Source organism: Chiloscyllium plagiosum, chromosome 5 (genome assembly GCF_004010195.1).
Source record: "Chiloscyllium plagiosum isolate BGI_BamShark_2017 chromosome 5, ASM401019v2, whole genome shotgun sequence".
Taxonomy (NCBI): domain Eukaryota; kingdom Metazoa; phylum Chordata; class Chondrichthyes; order Orectolobiformes; family Hemiscylliidae; genus Chiloscyllium; species Chiloscyllium plagiosum.
The window spans coordinates 10894437-10910542 of NC_057714.1; the positions used below are offsets into that span (position 1 = coordinate 10894437).

Consider the following 16106-nt stretch of genomic DNA (forward strand, 5'->3'; position numbering starts at 1 on the left):
ACTGTCATCTTTCCTTGCCCCCACCTGCCAAAGGTTGACATTTATATAAACACGTATCAAGGCTTGAAGTTTTCATTTCTCCCCTCAATCAAATGGGATGACGCCATGCTCTGTACAAATTCAAGGAAATAAAGGTTGGCTTCATTAAAAAGCAACACAAGTTGTTATTTTGTTCTGTGTAACATTATGACACGAATAGAGTGAATAGAGTGAATGAATGTTGGCAGTGGTATATTTGTGATGACTACTACAAAATAATCACACGTAAGTATATTAAAAAAAACTTTATAAGTATTTTTTGTTAACAAACCTTGTCTGTATAAGCACTTACTACATCAAAATCACACAATGGTTCAAATCTTTTAACAGAACTATGAAATTCTTGTCATTTTTCATACTACAGTTTAAAGAAACTTATATAGGTAATATGTAGCTTATATAGGAAATCTAGACTATATACAAGTCATTGTCTCCTTAAAATTAATCTCCCCTGAAGGTTATATCAAAAAGGCTGCCTTTGGAACACATTAGCATTTACTATGTCCTTTCTCCAAAGTTTTATCCTGACTCATAATATTCCCAGATGTATGAAGCTTCTCATATTTAGCAGGGCTATCTAATACAAAATAAGATTTTACTTTGTGACTTGCGAATAAAACTGTTATGAGAATATCTGTCCTAGTAATATCCTTCTTTGACAGTCAGTGATAGTGCCTGTGATATGTACATTACAAACAATTTACTATTTTTATTTCACAGTTTTCACTAAGGAAACAGACAGACACTTGAAACATCACGTGTTTGATTTTGAATGCATTGGTTTTGGGGCATTTGAAATGGTGCGGATAGGAATGTATGAAAAACAACTTTAAAAAGATGCAGGGAAGAATATAGCTCACCAAAGGAATGCCAATTTCAATTAATCAATTTTGCAAGAGCAAAGCACTCAAATGATTATTCACTCCTGAACACCAACACATCTCACACATTGAGCAAAACTAGGATTTAATTGGAAGTTCCAGTGTAAACTGGGTGGGGGGTGGGTTCAACCTTTTTTGGAAGGTGTAAGAATCCTTAAAATGTGGTACAAACAAAGACCACTTCAGCAAATCAGGTGACAGGCAGAAGTGGCTGCTTGTTAACAACCTTCTTCCACTGGGTAGATGTTGATGGTCAGCCTGGCTTTGGGTCAGCTAAGCCCTGCAGATCTGTATCATTAATGCGTTACCAATGTGTTTACTGAGGAGCAATAGCCTAGAGGTATTATCACTGGACTATTAATCCAGAGACCCAGGTAATGTTCTGGGGAGCCAGATTCAAATTCTGGAGGAATCAGAACTCAAAAATCAGGAATTAAGATTCTAATAATGACAGTGAACCCATCGTCAATTGTTGGAAAACCCCACCAGATTCACTAATGTACTTCAGGGGAGGAAACCGCCATAGTTACCTGATCTGGCCTCCATGTAACTCCAGACTCACAGCAACATGGTTGACTTTTAACTACCCTCTAAGCAATTAGAGATGGGATATAAATGCTGGTTTAGTTAGCAACACCCACATCCCATGAAGAAATAAAAAAAAACTAACAAAGCATGCCTTACATCATGCAATGTGCACGGTGTGGAGATGGCAGGAAGGTGAAGAGGGGAAATTATTTGAGCAGCCTGCACTAAACAGAAGCTCCCCCAAGTATTAATAGCCAGTGCTGACACACCACATCTCCCCCCACTCAATAGGCTGATCACCAGAAAATAAAATCACAACTTGCCCACACTATAGAGAAGGGCACATCCCCATTATTTCAGATGGAGCGCAAGTTCACTTCCACCATGATAGAGTGCAGTTGATATTTTAAAAATGAACTACAATAACGTAAAGCAATGGCACATTCAACATGTGAGCAACCTCTGAAAAATGGACATTCCATCTAATAAAAGAGTACAATAACCTGCAATGTCTGTTAAGTACTTCATCAGCTTAAAAAGTCAGTAACTAATGGCATGAATTATTTGTGGTGAAAAACAAAAAAAAAACAAACTGATGGAATTAACATTCAATTTATATACAAACTACTGACATCTAAAGCAACTTGTAAAGTACCTAAAATGTGGTTCTTGCACACCAGAAGCATGACTAAATGAAAAATATTTTCAGTATATCAATGGCCAACAGGGAAAACAGTTATAAAATAAAGCCAGTCAAGGGTTCCTCGATAGCTTTATAAAAACAATCAAGTCCTCAGCAACACCTTTCTTCCATGCATGATGTCACTTTCATTACAAAATATGTTTAATTCATACCAGAAACGATACATGTGATTGTATAGAATATTAAGAAGTATTATAAAACAAACAGTGTCAACAGGTTTTGATGCTTCGTACCTGGAATTATGACGTATCAGTTCTATAGCTACCTATGGTCCATGTAAAAACAATGAATTCTTTGATACACCCTGATGCCTATCATTCACTGGTGGTCACGTTCCATTTACAAGCATGCATATATTTCATCAAACTACTTTAATTAACTTACAGACAGCACACTCAAATCAGAAGTCATATGCAGCACCCTTAGTGCTCAATCTGGTGGATTAAACAACATATTCGGTCAAAAGCTTAAACGTAAAAGGATACATTTGCAATCTAGCATTCTCATCTCACTCAATACACAGTCTATAGACAAACAACATACAATGCTTAAGATCAGGTTGGACTAAATCAAGACTTGCAAAAAGGAGGTCAACTGAAGGTAAACCATTTAAATCTAGGTTTGTTTGCATGTCCAGACCAAACCCCCTTTTCTTCCATTTTGCACAAAAAGGAGTGCATATCAAATGAAAGTTTGAAAATATAATATGACCCTTGAGTGCTTTTTATGAAAAAAGCATATCATAAGTAGACACTTTTGAAGCTAACCCCATCAGCCTCAATTCTGTTAGAAAAAGACTATTATATAATGTTTACATTAGTAGGACTTAAAAGAAAAAGAAAGTTTCAGAATCTCTCATTCAATTTTCATCTCTACTGCTACAACTGTCTTGGTGTTGAGATAGGGGAAAATTGAAAATGATAAAGGTCTCTTACCTCTGATGAGGTATTAATTCCCTACAATACTGTTGGAAGGAAATTTGATTGAAAACCCTTTATTTTAGAAAGGAATTTGAACAATAATCTTCCATTTGTTGCTGACACATTTAAAAATAATTTTGAAGAAGTGTGCTAAATCAAAAGAATCTCAGGACAATGAACAAAATATTCCTTACAAGCATTAAAGTGTACTGAAATAGTGAAGCAATAAATGTGCATATCGCTGTTGAATTCTGGTTTATAAAATATCATTGGTAATAACTTGCAGAATTTCTTTAAACAAAAAAAGCATTGCTTGCTACAGTAAGAATTGTAGAAATTAATTATTATGCATTCTGTTTAGATTGACTCCATAAAAAATACATACATGAATAAGGTTTGTAAGGCCATCTCCAAAACAGCACCAAATTCTTTCAGAAAAATACATTTCAGTATTCCAGATATTATCAGATTTTTTAAGGGTTAAAGTCAAAAATGTAATTTATTTTCAGGTCACTCCTCTGTATTAGACACACATTGCAGGATAAACATGTCCATATTATACTGTGGATGTTGCACAGTATTAATGGTTTGGGGTAGAAAAAAAGCTGCTTAATTGGTGCTGTATATTTTATAACAAGGATTTAATATAGCAATTGAAAGATATGTCTACCAGAGATCACGCCCGAGTAGCTCGACTGACTTGCATTAAAGGTTAGGGAGTTAATTTGCAAATGTTGCTAGGTATCTAGATTGGGCTAGACTCCAAATATTCTAAACAATGCATCTCACCTCCCTGTTCCTAAACTAAAATATTTGCATATTTTGGATTGGGCTACATTTAAGCTTCAAAAAACAGTAAGCCAACATCTTGCAGACCAGTTTTCTCGACTCTGATAGTATGTTTTTGCTCATTTGCTACATTTTTCAGATTCGTAATTTTATCAAATAATTATAGCTCACTGTGGTGACAAACAGCAGACAGCAGTGAGTATTATAGCACAACGATATATTAAAAAAAATCAATTAACAAAATATTACACCCAAGACACAAAAGTACAACTTCTAAAATTACAAGAGCTTTCTTTCATCTTGCAACAGAAATGACATGCCAAAATAAACTGAAGGTGCACAAACACAATTTATACCAAGTATAATATTGTATTTTTAAGATCCACATAAAATGCTTAAAAAAATATTTTTTCTAACGTGCTTAATTTTTTTTGATAAGCTTTTATCACTCCACATGAAATTACAATACTGTTAGCTTACTGGTGATTTCAGTTATGCTCATTTCTTCACGGTACATTCACTTTGTCTTACACAATGTTGGTATGTTGAAATTGGTTGTCATCAGTAGATGGAGTACTACTGCAAATGCAATTTGATTTTCCTTTTGCATCTGTGAATCGTTACGACAATTTGCTTCTGCTGCAGATGTTTTGGTGGATGCCTTAGAAATTTGAGTTGAAAGACATTTTAGCACAAGTCTTGAAGTCATCCGAAGTTTAGTTATCCTGAAAGTATGGTGAACATCCCCAAGGTCTTTGATATCAGTCCCCATCGAAGTGTTACAAAAGTAAGCACTCTCCTCCATTGTTTGCTGTTGGTGTGGTAGTTTCTATGAGCCAAAGTCACAGCATTCCTTGCACATAATTTTTTCGAAAGAGAATGTTCTAGATTTTGTTGGTGGGCAGACGTTTGCAATATCATGTCACATAGCTGGAAGTCATTAAACATTTATATCTCATTAGCACAACGTTCAAAACTAGAGGCATTATCTAAAGCATGCAGTATCTTATAATCTTCACACCGCAGCAGTTTGGGAATCGCCCTTTGGTATTTACTCTATTTAAAGCCATTTAATTATTCTACAATACTCACCTAATAGCAGCCCATTTAGTAAGAATTGTAAACTTCAAATAAAAATAAAGAAAAAGCTTTAAGTTAAGTTTAAATTGGAAATGAAATGGACTTTTGAACGGTTCTTTTTAAAAAGCTGTTACCTTCTACATGGTCTATGGTTAAATTAATATTTTTAAAAAGTTTTGTGCCGAGGTCAAAAAGCTCATCAACATGTTATTCACATTAAGCCACAAAAACAACATATTTTAGACATTGAGAACAAATATAAGCCTTTTAGTTTACTCTCAAAAAACTAAGTTTTACCACTACAACCTTCAGCAATGTTAACAAGTTACCCGAGCATCATTTTGTTTTCTTCTTTTCCTTAAATACTCATGCACATTTGCAAAAGTGATAGTTATTTTGCTTCCAGTTTCCATCCAGTTTTAGCTTTCTTCTTGGTTTGTTTAGTACTGGTATTAGATGTCATGCCACTTGCAAGCAGTTCCAAATAAAAGCCAAGGATTAAGTTTCTGCTTTATACAAAAGAAATCCTGTAATATCCACTTGCTGTTTAATGACGTGATCAATATATTTGAGTATTTTCAAATCATGGCCCAAAAATGTCTTCTTCAGCCATTCCATGCATTTCTGTACAATATTAAATCTTGAAGATCATGAGTAATTTCTAAATTTTTTTTTGTTAAAAAGGCACAGACTTCCTCTTTAGTAAAAGAAAGTTTTTTTAAAAAAAGCGACTACTTAAACCTCAGTTCCCAACATTTTCAGGAAGCAGAGTATTGGGCAATTTGTGTCATGCACTGATCGTAATTCATATAATGCTCAATTGCCAAGCAATATATTGTCATCAATATGTTACAAAACAAAGCTGAAGTCAGGGTCCTTGCTGTAGGCAAAATTCCATTCAGTCATATCTCAAATCTTGTAACACAATCCATCCAATTTATTATGGAATGTAAATTCCAGTCAGCCTTAAGAATTTCAATCCACAGTGAAACGTACTTCTAGAATCGGCTTCACATGTACATATTCAATAATGATTTTTTTGCAAACTCCAAAGGAACATTATAAACCAACCTGTAGAGTCTCAATGACTATAAATATAAGAATATTTTATGGTGTCAAAAAGGCTGATAATTTGATGCAATTAGATAAAACAACTTGCTTGTAACATCAAAGCAGCCTAGTAAATTTTTGCAAGCTAGTTCTAGTTAAAAGAAAGTTCTTGAATAATCATGGTTAATACTGGTGGGCTAGATAAGCAAAGGTTATACAAGCCCCCACAGCAGCAATGCCCAAGACAGTCCGAAGAGAAGGCCATGGGATGTCGAAAAGAGGTTCCATATTATTTCCGTATAGGTCTACAAAAGCATCCTGGAAAAAAAGGAACAAGTAAAAATTAGTGAAGAAGCTTTTTCAGAGTTACCAAAACATTAAACTGCTGCGTACACCACAGTGTCAATACAGCTTTCAGTACAATGCATGGAATTTAATCGGCCATAAAAGTTACTCTAAAACCTCTCTTTATTTGCAAGACTTTGTGTGTTAAACCTTATGGGACAGAGGCAAAGTGATCCGTGGTACAGGTAGCAAGTTGGTCAAACAACAGCAAGTCTAACAAAGATTTGTTCTGAAATATATAAACTAAATGTTTTTTTTCCATATTAAACCACAAAATACTCTACAACAGCAACATTTCATTTAGACAATGGAGAACAATTAAGCATTTCTGTTTACTTTCAAAAACAATGTTTTGCCATGGCAACCTCTGGTAACATTAGCTAACTACTAAAGCAATATTTTTGTGTTTTTTTCTCATTAGTGCTGGTGTATATTTGCAGTATTCTTCCAGTTTTAATTTTGTGCCCAGTTTGTTAAATGCAAGTATTGCATACCATTCTGATTGAAAGCAACTTTAAATTTAAGCTAAATATTAAGTTTCTGTTTTGCACAAAAATTTTAATAACACCCATTTGTTATTCAAAGGTATGATCAATAAATCTCTATGTACTCAAATCACAGAATACGGAGTTTGGAATGAACTAACAATTCACAGATGGAGAGTTAATATCCCACTTCAGTAAATTATGAAACTGAATTCAATAAGCACACTAACTTGCCAGCAATGAACAGCATACAACTTAACCTGACATACATACATACATACATACATACATACATAGTGTGACTCTAGTTTAATCTACATGGTTGATTCTTGATGCTCTTTGAAGTGAAAAATGTGTTGTTGGAAAAGTGCAGCACGTCAGGCAGCATCCAAGGAGAATGAGAATTGACGTTTCGGCATAAGCCCTTCTTCAGGAATAAGGAGGGTGTGCCAAGCAGGCTAAGATAAAAGGTGGGGAGGAGGGACTTGGGGGAGGGGTGTTGGGAATGCGATAGGTGGAAGGAGGTTAAGGTGAAGGTGATAGGCCGGAGAGGGAGTGGGGGCGGAGGCGGAGAGGTCGGGAAGAAGATTGCAGGTCAAGAAGGCGGTGCTGAGTCCGAGGGGAGGGGAAATGAGGAAGCTGGAGACATCTGCATTCATCCCTTATGGTTGGAGGGTTCCTAGGCACCACTAAGCATAAAAAGAATAAAGGAGGTAAACCACCATGTAGGTGGTGCCTCATTTATTATTTGTGTGTTTATTGTCACCGCAATTGTAGACCAAGGGAAGGCACTTATCGCCCATGCAGTAATGGTGCCTATGACTTCCGCCTAGGAACCCTCCAACCATAAGGGATGAATGCAGATGTCTCCAGCTTCCTCATTTCCCCTCCCCCAAGTCCCTCCTCCCCACCTTTTATCTTAGCCTGCTTGGCACACCCTCCTTATTCCTGAAGAAGGGCTTATGCCCGAAACATCGATTCTCCTGCTCCTTGGATGCTGCCTGACTTGCTGTGCTTTTCCAGCAACACATTTTTCAGCTCTGATCTCCAGCATCTGCAGTCCTCATTTGCTCTTTGAAGTGGCCAAGTTACAAGTTTCTAAAATAATAGCCATGCTAGACTGTCAAGAAATGTGTAATATAAGGAAAACCTCTTAGTTTTGATTGATCTCAATAGCTTCACAATTAATAAATGGATGAACATAAACATATTTCATTCAGGCAGAAGCATGACTTATCCATCTATTCCAGTAAAGAAGAACAAAACAAGGGGTTTTGCCTTAATGAATCCTCAAGTTTGACAAATCATTCTTTCCAAAGAAATTAAATTTTGAAGATCATAAATCACATGATGAAAATCTTTTAACCACTAGAGGGCACAGTGTATTCATCACAATAAGTTTGTATATCTGACATAAAATGTATTTTATGATGTATAGCCAAAACCTTGCGACACGTTGTCTCTGCAGTTCTCAAAATTTGAAGTGAATGAACCTAGAACAGAAACCAACATGATCCTAAAAATAAACAACTTCATTCATGTATACATAAAAGCATGCAGATGGCAACAGAATGGGAAGGTGAGGTGCCACAATAGTGTTGGGCACCACCAAGCATAAAAAGAATAAAGGAGGTAAACCACCACGTAGGTGGTGCCACATTTATTATTTGTCTGTGTTTATTGTCACCGCAATTGTAGAGGGAGGGAAGGCACTTATCACCCATGCAGTAATGGTGCCTATGACTTCACAACCAGTGACTCTATAGCAAGGTGTCTGCATTAAGGTACAGGAGCAGAAGAAAAAAGTATTTTCAAATGTTCTGAATGAATTCAAATCCTGGGATCGCAATTTTCTCACTGCCCCGCTCCAAACACTTGTCCACCCCAGCTCCTGACTGCTCATTCCCTCCCTATCACTCACTGTCATGCTGTCCTGTCCACAGGCAGGAGGGATTGGAAGAGAGACAGTGAAGGGTCAGAAAAGGACCAGAGAGGTTGCATGCTTGGGGCTGGTCGAGTCGGGTTGCTGCAAGCAGCGTATTGGCGGAGTGTGTCTTTGGGCCTCAGTGACATGGTGTGTTTGTGTGCGCGCGCGCGTGTGTGTGTGTCATGAACAATGTTTGCACCAGCTGTAGGTGCATGTTGATGAGGCCTGTGGTGGGACTGCCAGTGCACTGGGCAGCCGATATTTTGTATTATTTTGTAAGGCAGAAATTAAAAGACTAAAGCATATAGGATGGTCTACACTTCCAACTATAAAAACTGGTGTCTTAATTTTCTGCAGTTTTCATTCTTGGAACAGAAATGCAAAAATAACTGTTTTTCTAATTAATTAAAAGCTAATTTAGGATTTCAGGATTATTATAGTTTTTAAAAGAAAGCTTCCTTATCTTCATTGTAAACATTGTTTCATAGCTTCATGTTACAACAGTAGGTGAAATATATTTTGCACACAAGCTAAGGAGTGGCTACAAACAGAGATTGAGCCAGAAACCAGTATTGTGAATTAGTGTCCAGTTATCTATGTCAACGACCTTCTGCTTGTCAGTAATGATGTAAGAACTGAACAGGATAGGGAGGAGCCTTCAGAAATCTACCAGCTCAAAAATACTCTCTATTCCCTGCAACAAAACCCATTTTAAGCCTGGGAGGGGTGGTGGGTGATAGCAAAAGGTTTCCTTGTTCATGTTTAAGTTGATGCCATTAGACCTCAGAAGGTCAGGAGTTAATGTGGATGATTCCAAAAGCAACAACCTCTCAACTGTAAACCATTGGACAATGTGACCCACTTGATTGGTACCCCACCCACTCCAACCTCAATGCAGTGGCAGTAATGTGCACCATCTAATGTACACTGTGGTAACTCTCAAAAGCTCTTGCAACAAGGCCTTCCAAATGTGCAATTACCACCTAGAAGGAAAGGGGCAGGAGATGAATGGGACCAGCATCTGTAAGTTCCCCTCTAATGAATACATCATCTTCACTTCGAACTATATCACCACTGTCACTGGGTCAAAATCCTGGAGATGCCTCCATAACAGCACAGTGAATATAACTGCACGGTTTACCATCACCTGCTGCAAGACAGTTCGGGATGATAATACATGCTGGCTGAGTCAGACACAGACATTTATGAATGCATAAAAAGAGAAAAGCAAACTACTTGTATTCTCCTGGCCAACAGTTAATCCTCAAATCAACAAAAAAAATTCTAATCATGTATCGCATCGCTAGATGTGAGCCCATGTTGTTCAGAATTGGCCACATTGCCTGTTTAATCATAAGGGTCAGCTACATTTCAGGCTAAATTATTGAACATGAAGTTATTTGGATGTCCTGAAAATCTGGAAGGCACCAAAGAATGAAAATTTGATTTACTTCAACCAATTATCTGAACTCTAATCAACCAGAATCTGGCATCTACCATCAACTCAGATTCAGAAACCAATCAAATTCAAAAATCATTACTACATTCTACAATTTATTTTTCAGATGTTCTGATAGTTCCTCAACTATCGGTTATCTCATCTTAATAGAGCTTACAATCACCAGTATTTAAGGAAAACAAAATCTCATATGCCTTCCACTTGTTCAACCACTTTGATATCAATTCCCTTTCTCTCCTGCCAAATGAACAGATGACCTCTACCTAGATACAACCTCCCGATTCCCCTAACAGATAGCAGCACACCTACAAATGCTGCTACTCTGCAGGACCCAATCCAACTCTTGCAGAAAGGCATTCTAAATGCCACATGTATGCTGATCATTCTATCCTTCACATCCACTTGTATTACCTATAGCTACTAAGCTTTCTTCAGCTTACTGCCTTCCAACTGATTTGGAACCACCTGATGAAGGAGCGGTGCTCCGAAAGCTAGTGGGCTTCCAATTAAACCTGTTGGACTATAACCTGGTGTTGTGTGATTTTGAACTTTGTGCCTTCCAATTCCTCTATACTACCTTTGCAACTTCAACTGCTGTGCAACCTGCTGCCCACCTCTCACTCTATCGGTAGAGGTCTAACAGCTTGTCTGCTATACATTCACAACAACTTTAGTCTCATTCTGAAAAGGCTAGCACAGCCTTATCCTTTCTTACATTCGGCCTGATATTTGCAGTCAGTAAAGGCACTCGCTGCTAACGTCAAAAGAAAGTTGCTCACAAAGATTAGCAATCTCAGCAAAATGGATCTTAGATTTCTCAACTCTGATTCAGATCTTGCACCAAAGTAGAGGGATTTCCTGCTGTTTAGCAACAGTGATGTCACCAAACAGATAGCTAATCACATTAAGACATTCTCACAGACAATAATGCAAGATGTAAAATCCACTTGATGTAAAATGCTTCCAATTTTTTAAACAAAGATTGAAATAAAAATTGGAACATAAAATTTAGAAGTTGAAATGTTACAAAATTAACGTCAAAAATCAGAATGATCAAAATGAAAAAACATGGCACTGCAAGAATAATAAAATCAAATTTCCAGGATGAGAGAGCTACTTCAGCAGTAATTATGGCATAGTACATCATTAACAACCCAGTTATACCTCATTTAACAAGGCACTACTTTTTCAGAGCTTTTTAATAGCGCTATAACTAAGTAAAAAGGGAAGTTATTGTCAGTTCAGTGACTTCTAAAGATTACCATCTGTGGGCAATTCAACAGTGCACCCTGTAGAGGAGCAGGTAGTCAATAACAGTTAGTTGTGGATTTCCGTGGTTAACTGCACATGTGCAGCCCCCAGTGTTGATGTGTCAATTATACAATTTTATAGAAGGCAATTGTGAACAGATTGGTCATCCATACATCTACAATATCTGCTCAACTGTCCTGGGTCTGCTTAATTCAAATGCATTTAGTCTCAAATAACTTAAAGCCATGAATCTAAAAGGGTCTAAAAAGACTTAGTCCAACTTTTGCTAACGTTTGATAACCACAATTTTCATGAATTCAGCACAACTAGCAGAATATCGGCATTACTATCTATGCTACATTACTTCAATGAAAACGTCTGAGTATGTTTGCGGCATTTTCTTTGGTGTCCACTGGAATATTGACCACGTGTGTGTTGAAAGAGGGGGCTGTTTTCAGCCATCCAGACAGTGCCCAACCTTTGGAGTTGGTCTTGCAGCAGTTTTGCCCAAATGCTTGAACAGCTGTTTTCAAGAAGGGCACTAATGTTTGTTCAACAGACCTTTACACTGAATCTGGAGAATATGGCAGCAATGTATTCTACAGCGCTCTTTAAAGTTGTCATGATGGACAATTCAGGTCTCTCTGCAGCACAAGAATTTGAAGACAACTTCTTTGTATGCTGAGATCTTTTTGACTTGTGAATGTCTTTGTTATCAGAATTTTATTTCTGTAGTTTGGAGAAGGCTGAACTGGCGTTCATCAATGGTCACAGTTTGAGAGAGATGGCAGAGATAGAGGAAGTGTTTAATATTGTTCAGAGTCTCTCCATCAGATTTGGGAGGTACAATATTTGACTGACCAGGTCTTGGCTGATATATCAGAGTTTTATTTTGCCAATATTCAAGGACAAGCCAAATCTCTTGTATATACAAACTTGAAGAGCTCAATGGTGGACAGTTTAGTTTTGCATTGAGATAGTTTGGTATATTGGCCTTCATAACAAGAGGATTCTAGCACAGGAGCAAGGATATCTTACTGCAATTATACAGGGCATTGGTGAGGACTACCAACTACTTCTTGAACACTGTGTGCAGTTTTTATCTCCTTATCTAAAGAAGGGCGTTCTTGCCATTGATGGAGAGCAACAAAGAGCGATTCCTGAGTGATACCAGACTGATTCCTGGGCTGACAGGACTCGTTAAGACAATATTCACTGGAGTTTTAAAGAATGAGGGGGATCTCACAGAAACCTATAAAAATGTAAGAGGATTAGATGAAATAAAGAAGAAAGTTTCCGATGAGCAGGGAGTCCTGAACTGGGGTCTAAAGATGCTGTAGGCCATTTAGGACTGAGATGATGACAAATATCTTCACCCACAGAGTTTTAAGCCTTTGGAATTCTCAGCCACAAAACATTGTGATTGAGGACAAAACATTGAATGTTTCAAGAAGGAATTGGATATGGTTCTTAGGGCTAAAAGGGACCAAAGTGCAAAAGCAGGAATCTCCTGTTCCCTGGATGCTGCCTGACCTGCTGTGCTGTTCCAGCAATAAAGTTTCAACCTTGCTTGTTCCTGCTCCTACTTTATATGTCTTTATGCGAGTTGAGGTTAAAGAATTTCCCATGTAGATGGTATTTCGTACTGACACCAGAGGGTAATTGATGTCTGACGTGGTGAACAGCCACTGTTGGATAGACAGTAAATAGTATACAGCTATTACAGAGCTGTGCTTCACTCGGATTCAGAATATCTCTACTTCAGATCTTCACTTAATATAGTTGTAATTTTATCAAGAAATAGCTGCAGGATTAGCGTTATGGAGTCAAACATCATGAAAACACACTCTTTGGGACAAGAGCTCAATGGTGGACAGTTTAATTTTGCCGATGCCAACTAAACTTTCCAAACTAAACTAATCCCATTTGCCTATGATTGGCTCATATCCCTCAATTTTTCCTGTTCATGTACTTGTCTAGATGTCTTTTAAATGTAGTAACTGTACCTTCATCTAGCACTTCCTCTGGAAGCTCATTCTACATACAAACCACTCTGTGCAAAAAAACTTGTCCATAAGTCCCTTCGAAATCTTTTTCCACTCACCTTAAAATTATGCACCCTTGTTTTGAACTCCCATACCTTAGTGAAAAGACCATGGCTATTCACCTCATCTATGCCCCTCATGATTTTATAAACCTCTCTAAGGGCACTCCTTAACCCCTTATGCTCCAGTGAAGAAAACATCCCAGCCTATCCAGCCTCTCCTTGTAACTCAATCCCTCTAGTCTCGGTTACATTCTGGTAAATCTTTTCTGCACCCTCTCCAATTTGATAATATGAAGATAGTTCCTGGTTATTCAAATCCCTGAAGAACTATCCACAAAGTCTTTGAATCAAATGTTCAGTCAGACTGAAGAATGCAACGATGAATTCCTGGTGTCGTTCACAACACTTTTTTTGGATTTGCCTAGCAATAAAGACCAATTACACATTCTTCTGGAAGGTTAAAAGCCAAACCCGGTCTCAAGCATGATTACCACAAGCAGCAGATAATTTAGAAGGTGTGTCAGGATTTTCTCTGGTATGGTCAATAGAGAACGACCTTGAAAACTTCCATTGCATGATTTCTCTCTCCCATTCATGGCATTTATGCTGCTGAATTACATGGTCATGGTGGTGGGGATGGCATAGAAGAAAAGAGAAGAGAAGAGTTCTACTTCCTCCCAAATTCGCAGGCTAAATGCAAAGAATCCTGATGTGAACCAAAGCCCATCACATGCATGAGTGCATAAATAGGGTTTCTGCCCGACTTCCATCATATTGACTGTTTCCTACAATGTAATAGCTACAATACAAAGTGTTTTTCTCTCAAATGCATTAATATTTACTAAAGATATATGATTTGGAAGATAAAAGTGAATGTACTATCACCAAGTTTGCTGATGACACTAAAAAGGTGAGAAGACAGGTAGTTTATTTTTATTCATTCAGAGGATGTGGACATCACTAACTGGGCCAGCATTCATTGCCCATCCTAAATTGCACAGAGGGTAGTCGAGAGTCAACCACATTGCAGTGGGCTTGGAGTTACATGTAGGCCAGACCAGGTAAGGATGGCAATTTCCTTCCCTAAAGGACATTAGTGATCAGATAGGGGTTTTTTTCTGACAATCAACAATGGTTTTATGGTCATCATTAGACTTTTCAGATTTTATTGAATTCAAATCCCAACATCTGCCATGGTGGGATTTGAACCCAGGTCCCCAGAACATTACCAGGTCTCCAGATTGCTAGTCTAGCAAGAATACAATGAGGCCTTCACCCAGAGTAATGAGACAGCATCTGCAGCATAATACAGCCAGTTAAGTGGGCAAAAACATGCAGCTAGAATATAACATGGGAAAATGTGAGGTTATATACTTTGGCAGAAACAGCAGAGAAAAATATTACTTAAATAAAAACTGTTTTAAAAAAAACCTGCACTTAGAATGAATTGGAGGTCCTGGTGCATGAATCATAAAAAAACTAACATTCAAGTTCAATAATTTTCTTATGAGATGTTGGAGAGGTTGACTTTGTATTTGTGTTTAGAAGAACGTGTCGTGGCCTAATTGAGGCAGCCAAGATTTTCTGGGGCTTGACAGGGTAAATGAGATAAGGTTGTTTCTCTCTGATGAGCTTTTTGGACCAGATGGTGTAATCTCAGAATAAAGTGTCACCCATTTAAGACCGAGATGATGAGGATTTTTGCTCTCGAAGTTTGGTGATATGGAATTGTTTACCTCAGAGGGCTAAGGAGGCTGGGTCATTAAGAATATTCAAGGCTGAGATAGTCAGACCTTTTAAATCAGTAAGAGAATCAAGCAGGAAAATGGAATTATTAATTATTAGATCAGGCATAATCTCACTGAATGGCAGAACAGACTCAACAGTCTAAATAGTTTCAGTAAATATTCATCCAATTCTCTTTTGAACATCAATCCCCATTGAGTAATAGTTAGCTCAGTTAGTTGGATGGCTGATTTGCAATGCAGATTAATACCAACATCACAGGTTCAATTACCATATCTGCTGAAGTTACCATAAAGGTCCCATGTAGCCAAGTGATAGTAATCTGCAGGTTAAATCACCCACCTGCCGTCTCTCTGAGAGCAGCCATACGGTCCAGTAAGATATGGTGACTTCATCATTATTACTGAATCTGCTTCCACCACACTTCCTGAATTCACAGAGTCAAAGAGATGTCCATACAAAAAATGTTTCCTTACGGTTTTTTGGTCAACTGCCCTACCTTGGTTCAAGATTTGGATACTGACCATTTTGCCACAAAGAAATGGTCCCTTTAATTTACTCTACAAAAGCAATTTATGATTTTTTTAAAAAACATATCAATCAAATATCCTTTTGAGCTTCACTGTTCTCACAAGAACAACCCCATCACCTTCAATCATTTCAATTCACTAAAATCATTCATAAGAGCCATAGATGTACAGACCCTTCGGTCCAACTCGTCCGTGCTGACTAGATATCCCAACCCAATCTAGTCCCACCTACCAGCATGCAGCCCATATTCCCTCCAAACCTTCCTATTCATATACCCATCCAAATGCCTCTTAAATGTTGCAATTGTACCAGCCTCCACCACTTC

The 16106-nt window shown here is 37.7% G+C and overlaps 1 protein-coding gene across 3 annotated transcripts in view; it reads right to left on the reverse strand.

Moving 5' to 3' along the window:
* Positions 1–269: 269 nt before the first annotated feature.
* Positions 270–16106, reverse strand: part of LOC122549716 (apoptosis regulator Bcl-2-like) — a 166797-nt gene continuing 150960 nt past the window's right edge. For 2 of the 3 annotated variants that reach the window (XM_043689603.1, XM_043689602.1), the window contains one exon: positions 270–6308. In XM_043689603.1, the coding sequence (XP_043545538.1) occupies positions 6174–6308 (135 nt within the window). In that variant the 3' untranslated portion in view covers positions 270–6173. The remainder of the gene's footprint in view (positions 6309–16106) is intronic. The other variant, XR_006311648.1, reaches the window with a different exon arrangement.